Source organism: Etheostoma spectabile, chromosome 15 (assembly GCF_008692095.1).
Source record: "Etheostoma spectabile isolate EspeVRDwgs_2016 chromosome 15, UIUC_Espe_1.0, whole genome shotgun sequence".
NCBI classification, from domain to species: Eukaryota; Metazoa; Chordata; class Actinopteri; order Perciformes; family Percidae; genus Etheostoma; species Etheostoma spectabile.
The window spans coordinates 34,878,398-34,885,725 of NC_045747.1; the positions used below are offsets into that span (position 1 = coordinate 34,878,398).

A 7,328-nucleotide genomic window follows, 5' to 3' on the forward strand; every position below is an offset into this window, starting at 1 on the left:
GAGAGCTGCTGCGCCTCCAACTAATAACTCTGAGAAAGTTCCAGGTTTGGAAAATAGCGGTGGGAAAATATGAGGAGTTGAAAGTCCAATATTTAAGAGCTCATCTCTGGTAAATGTTACCAGAGAGTGTTGGCCAAAAACAGACAAAATAAACAAAAACACGAAAAGCACAATGGAGCGTAATCCAGAGGCGGCCATCTGCGGCGCCATCTTTGTTGTAATAGTAAGCAGAACCAATGTGCCCGGCCGATTTTCACCTGGGGCTTTAAAAGGTGACATCGGAAGTAAAGAGGAGCATAAGTTGACAAGCAGCAAACAGCGAGAGTTGAAAGGAGAGACACACGGACGGAAGAGATACATAGACTCTAACGTCACTTAACCCTTTAATGCCTGAAAGAATTATCAGTTTACCATTTGATTGCAAATGTGTTTCAACAATTGTAAATGATTGTTTACTAAACAATGGGGAGGTAGTGTTTGGAAACTGTTAAAAGTGCATACTGCTTTGGGGTTTGCAGCAAACATGGTGAGATAAAGGGCTAATGGCTAATAAAAATGCTTTTGATTTTATATATGGTGTCGGTTTCTATAATTCCACTTTAAATATGTTTAAAGTATGTTGAAATAATTAAGTACTACTTTTATATATGGGTAAAAATTATTATAAAAATGTTAGAATGGGTTTACAAAATGGTTAAAAAATATGATAAAAAGCTGTATTTTAAAGGTTTTTCACCTGCTTCTGCAGCAGGTCCACACTGCTTGCATTTGTCCACAGTTTGAATTGTTATTAACACAGCTGTATATTGTTAAGCATGAGAAGCAAACCTGTATTTATACCAGTGTTTGCACTGGTAACTCTGCTATCGCGGCCGCCACGGCAAAAAACACAGAAGAAGTTATTGAATGCAACCAAATGTTGGTAGAGTAATAGCATGTGAGACGGAGCCTGCTGGACCTGCAAGAAATGTGACTCATGGCCAGAATATCACAGTTCATAAAAATGCAGCGCAGTGATGATACAGACATTTAATACAAATAACGTGTCTAACTTCACTAACACGTATATAGATATATATATATATATATATATATCTATAAATACACACTACCGTTCAAAAGTTTGGGGTCACCCAAACAATTTTGTGTTTTCCTGAAAAGTCACACTTATTCACCACCATACGTTTTGAAATTAATAGAAAATAGAGTCAACATTGACAAGGTTAGAAATAAATATTGTTTTTGAAAAGATTTTTTTACATCACTTTGCTTTCGATCCTCCATTTGCAGCATCACGCATTGCAGACCTTGGCATTCTAGCTGTTCATTGTTGAGGTAATCTGGAGAAATTGCACCCCACGCTTCCAGAAGCAGCTCCACAAGTTGGATTGGTTGGATGGGCACTTCTTGCGTACCATACGATCAAGCTGCTCCCACAACAGCTCAATGGGGTTCAGATCTGGTGACTGCGCTGGCCACTCCATTACCGATTACCGAATACCAGCTGCCTGCTTCTGCTCTAATAGTTCTTGCACAATTGGAGGTATGTTTAGGGTCATTGTCCTGTTGTAGGATGAAATTGGCTCCAATCAAGCGCTGTCCACTGGGTATGCATGGCATTGCAAATGAGGTGATAGCCTTCCTTATTCAGAATCCCTTTTACCCTGTACAAATCTCCCACCTTACCAGCCACCAAGGCAACCCCAGACCATCATATTACCTCCCACCATGCTTAACAGATGGCGGCAGGCATTCTTCCAGCATCTTTTCATTTGTTCTGCGTCTCACAACGTTCTTCTTGTGATCCGACACCTCAAACTTGGATTCATCCGTCCACAACACTTTTTTCCATCTTCCTCTGTCCAATGTCTGTGTTCTTTTGCCCATCTTAATCTTTTTCTTTTATTGGCCAGTCTCAGATATGGCTTTTTCTTGCCACTCTGCCCTGAAGCCCAGAATCCTGCAGCCGCCTCTTCACTGTAGATGTTGACACTGGTTTTTGCGGGTACTATTTAATGAGATGCCAGTTGGGGACCGTGAGGCGTCTGTTTCTCAAACTAGAGACTCTAATATACTTATCTTCTTGCTCAGTTGTGCAACGCGGCCTCCCACTTCCTTTTCTACTCTGGTTAGAGCCTGTTTGTGCTGTCCTCTGAAGGGAGTAGTACACACCGTTAGAAATCTTCAATATCTTAGCAATGTCTCGCATGGAATAGCCTTCATTTAAGGACAAGAATAGACTGTCGAGTTTCAGATTAAAGTTCTCTTTTTCTGCCATTTTGAGCGTTTAATTGACCCCACAATGTGATGCTCCAGAAACTCATCTGCTCAAAGTAAGGTCAGTTTTGTAGCTTCTGTAACGACCTAACCTGTTTTCAGATGTGTGAACATATTGCACAAGGGTTTTCTAATCATCAATTAGCCTTCTGAGCCAATGAGCAACAATTGTACCATTAGAACACTGGAGTGATAGTTGCTGGAAATGGGCCTCTATACACCTATGTGATATTGCACCAAAAACCAGACATTTGCAGCTAGAATAGTCATTACCACATTAGCAAGGTATAGAGTGTATTTTCTTCAAAGTTAGACTTTAAGTTATCTTCATTGAAAAGTACAGTGCTTTCCTTCAAATAAGGACATTTCAATGTGACCCCAAACTTTTGAACGGTAGTGTATATATCCTACGCTATTTATTTCAGATAGCTAATTTTCATTTATATGTGTTGCAGCTGTATGTCTATACAACAGACAACTTCAACATAAGAAGAATGTAGCATATTATGGATGCAAAAGTAGTTATAAATAGCCTATGTGACAATAACATTTCTTTTGGTTAAAATCAACAAATAATTGTGATAATTAATCATGATCACAGTATTTTGTCCAGATTTGAGTAATGGCCCCTCCAAATGTCTGGGCACGTCCCTGCCTCCGAGACTGTGCCAGTGAGCTGGCTGGGGTCTTCACAAACATCTTCAACTATTGTCACAGTGCTCTGTCCCCACCTGCCTAAAAAACCTCCATAATTGTGCCACTACCCAAACAGATGTAACGGGCCTCAATGACTATAGACCTGTGGCTTTGACATCCATTATCATGAAGTGCTTGGACAGACTGGAAAACATCAAATCTGCTCTACCAACCACTCTGGAGACTCATCAGTATGCTTACAGAACCAACAGATCTACAGACAATGCCATCTCCACTGCCCTCTCAACTGTTTTGCAACATCTGGAACAACCCTATCTCTAAGGAAGTCCCAGCCACCCTCCTAAGTGATAACCCTGTAATTGGCACACAACCTCTGGTCCCCCTTTTTTGAAGAGGGAAACCACCACCCCGGTCTGCCACTCCTTAAGCACCGTCCCAGACCTCCAAGCAATGTTGAAGAGGCGTGTCAACCAAGACAGCACCTCCACAACCAGAACTTTCAGCATTTCTGGACGGATCTCATCAATCCCTGGGGCTTTGCCACTATGGAGTTGTTTAACTACCTCAGCGACGTCCACCGGGGAAATTGACGACAATCCCCCATCATCCTCCAGCTCTGCCTCTACCATAGAGGGCGTGTTAGCTGCATTTAGGAGTTCCTCAAAGTGCTCCATCCACCGCCCTATTACCTCCTCAGTTGAGGTCAACAGCATCCCATCCTTACTGTACACCGCTTGGAAGGTTCCCCGCTTTCCCCTCCTGAGGTGGCAAATGGTTTTCAAGAAGCACCTTGGTGCCAACCGAAAGTCCTTCTCCATGTCTTCTCTGAACTTCTCCTACACCCGCTGCTTCCTTCACGGCAGAGGCTGCAACCTTTCGGGCCCTTCGGTACCTTGCAACTGCCTCTGATTCCCTCTATATCCCGGGAAGACTCCTTATTCAGTCGGATGGCTTCCCTAACCATCGGTGTCCACCAGTGTGTTTGTGAGTTACCTAAGACCATAACTCTTCACCGCAGCTTTAGCAATGGAAACTTTGAACATTTTCCACGCAGGTTCAATGCCCCCAGCCGCCACAAGGATGCACAAAAAGCTCCGTGGGAGATGTGAGTTGAACATATGCAAGGCTGTTATTTGCGGACTACAGCTCTGCATTCAATACCATCCTCCCAAGCACACTGCTTCACAAAATGACCAACCTAGGCCTAGATTACAACATTTGCCTAGCGATAAGGGACTTTTTAACAAACCAACCACAGTCAATCAAGATGGGCCCCCACCACTCCTCTTCCCTGTCTCTTCAGCACAGGTGTTCCACAAGACTGTGTCTTGAGTCCCTTCCTGTACTCTTCATACACCCATGACTGCACACGTTATTGAAAAAATCGTATATTACGATATTTTTTTTCCCCTGCAATATGAAAAAAGAGAGTAATTTTTAAAGATGACATAAATAGCTTTATTTGGAAATAATAAATCATTCTCGACTACTGCGGTGATTTTGTAGAAAAAACACAGAAGAAGAAAATGAAAAAGGATATTTTCTAATGTAAACCATTCTTTGTTAAACTTTAATGCTTTACAAACACCAAAGCAAGTAAGCGCTGTGACTTACGTTACATTTCTGAAGTTATTTTGGAGAGGGAAATTAGGTAGAAATACGCTGGAAATTAGATAGTAATAAGCACGCTAACGTGACTGACAGTGACTGCATGTTGCTTCCTCTAAATTTCAGGTTGTGGTTGACTAGCGGGGCCAGCTGGTTAGTTTTAGCTTTAGCCTGGCTGGTAGCAGCTTTCTGCTGGGGGAAATGGCCGGGAGACGTTGTGAATATGTTGCATTAATCACGTGATTTAGTTCGTATTTGCAGTGAACATAAAACACTGACTGTTGTAGCTTCACAGACTACCCATCAAAACTATGCGCATCACTGTGTCAGCGGCAGCTGCTGCCTACGGTACCTTTCTACACACGGAGAGCCTCACTTCCCATAACAAACCCCGTGGGACTAATGTCACACACACGCTGTCCACATGGCTACCTGTCTTAAAGGGGAAGGGTCGGCAGGCAATAATCATGTAAAAGGACAACGGTGGAGGTTTACTTTTCTATCAAGCAGCAAAAAGGTTTTAGCATCAACATCGTAACGTCCAGCGATATGACTATCGCACATGCGCACATTGCGATGTTCATGCTAAAACACAATATCGTTAAGCCCTAACACCCACCCATAACACCTATGTCATCATCAAATTTGCTGATGACACAACAGGGGTTGGTCTGATCAGCAGGGGAGACTAGACTACCTACAGGCAGGAGGTCCAGAGGTTAAAAAAAAAAACCTTATGCAGCAATCACAGTGTTATACCCGTGGACTACGTACATACTTGGTAAATAATAATAATATACTTGGCGCCCGGATAGATCAGTTGCTAGAGCCCATATAAAGAGGTTTACTCCTTGACGCAGCGTGCCTGGGTTCAACCTTGACCTGCGACTTTTTGCCGCATTTCATTCCACCTCAGTCTTTAGGGCTGCCCCCTCTTAGTCCATTAGTTTGGGATATTCTGACCAATATACAAGCAACCATTTCAATAGTGTGACGTGTGTTTACAGTGTTTGGTGCGTTTGACAAAGTGCAGTGTAAAAGAAAACCGAACCAAATGAGAAATGCAACAATGTTGCAACTTCACCCCCAAATCACACTGAGTCCACCGAACTCGAGGTGTTAAAAAGCTCTTAGTTGACGAGGATTTCTTGTTTTTTATGCTTTTTCATGCTAAATGACTTGTTTCCAAGAAACTTATGAGCACGTTTCTGGTAAATATGACTCTTTATGGAGAAACTGAGTTGTACAGATGGTAAATGGACTGCATTAATATTTTTTTGTCTTAACGACCACGGCTTGCATGTCTCCCCCCTTTACTGTCCTTAGCTGTTCTATCTAAGATTTTCTGTTCTCCTGTCTACTACCAATACTGTCTTTTATAGACCAGTGGTATTTAAATTAGTCCCAGACTGAGTCTCCATATGACAACAGCCTGCAAACATTATCAACTGTCAGGCTTTTCTTTTAATAGTCAGTGTTTCAGTTCAGCCTTGGTCAAACTGTAAAATAAGTAAGAACGTAGTGTTAAACAAATGTAAAGAAATTCTAAACTCAATGATCAATTTACAAGTTTATTCATCATTCAGCAAACTTGCTTAAGTCTGTTATTCATTTAAATGTTTCATGAATGGTTGTGTTAACCCTGTGATTTCTTGTTTCCAGTCGGATGACATCGGCCAGAGTCCGATGTTGCCAACTTCCGAAGGAGATAAGGTGGACCTGGAAGCCTTCAGCGAGTTTACCAAGATCATGACCCCTGCCATCACGCGCGTTGTCGATTTTGCCAAGAAATTGCCCATGTTTTCAGAGGTAGGTTCAGCAACCCCGGGCCTCCCTTCTAGCCCCGCCACTAACTAGGTCGCTGCTTTCAAGTAAAGCTTTTCAAGTTTTACTTACAGGCCAAGGGGCACATCCTTACCTGGACCTGTTTTTGTTACTTGTTATTAGCACCTTATGTTTCAGTCATTTGTTTTGCACCAGGGAAACACAATTTTGTTCCTCTATGTACTGTAATGTGTACAGATGGATGACATTTAAGTCTCTCTTGTATCTCTCTAATTAAATATCTCTTCTGGGATTACATGTTATGTTTTAAAGCAAACGCCAAGTTAATTAAAAGCACATCTACAATGACTGCCTACTTTCCCTGTTCAGTTGTTCCGTTGACGTTTCATTAAATGCTTTTATAATGCGTTTTAAGCCTGGAACCAAGCCGACTAGATACAAGATGAATCGTGACCATAAAGCATTTAATTTGGTGTAAAAAAAACCTTTTGAAAAAAAAAAAATTAGGCAAAGGTACAAAATTTCCATGATATCAGCTCGCTCTTGCAGTTCTAGGGATTGCTGGCTGTGCTAAACATTTCCACAAGCTTCACCAATCAGAGAAGTCACTGTTATGCTTAGGATTGTGGCTAGTGTAATACTTCTCTATGACATCACGAATAAAACATGTTGGTTTCATACGGATGTGGCTTCTAAAGGGTCATAAACCATTTCACAGTCTCTTAGCTTGTGGTAAGGGTCTACCTTGGATGGTTTGGAATAATCAAAATCCTTATAGGGAAAGAATAAAGGGGAACCACATATTATGTATAGTATTCCCCGAATGCATGGAAGACAGCTAACGTCTGTCCTGGATTTTACTATAGCGTGTAGGGTAACGTTAACTAGTATGTTTTTGGATTTGAAAAAGTTTATACTTCAGTAGCCCCACCCAAACCTTTGTCATAGTTCAGGTACAGTGGGGTTTAAAAGTTTGGGCACCCCAGGTAAAAATGTGTATT

The 7,328-nt window shown here is 41.8% G+C and overlaps 1 protein-coding gene across 2 annotated transcripts in view; it reads left to right on the plus strand.

The window, feature by feature from the left end:
- Nucleotides 1–7,328, plus strand: part of LOC116702639 (thyroid hormone receptor alpha) — a 106,541-nt gene that overhangs the window by 54,167 nt on the left and 45,046 nt on the right. For both annotated transcript variants that reach the window (XM_032536959.1, XM_032536960.1), the window contains exon 6: nucleotides 6,205–6,351. In XM_032536959.1, coding sequence (XP_032392850.1) covers nucleotides 6,205–6,351 — 147 coding nt within the window. The remainder of the gene's footprint in view (nucleotides 1–6,204; nucleotides 6,352–7,328) is intronic.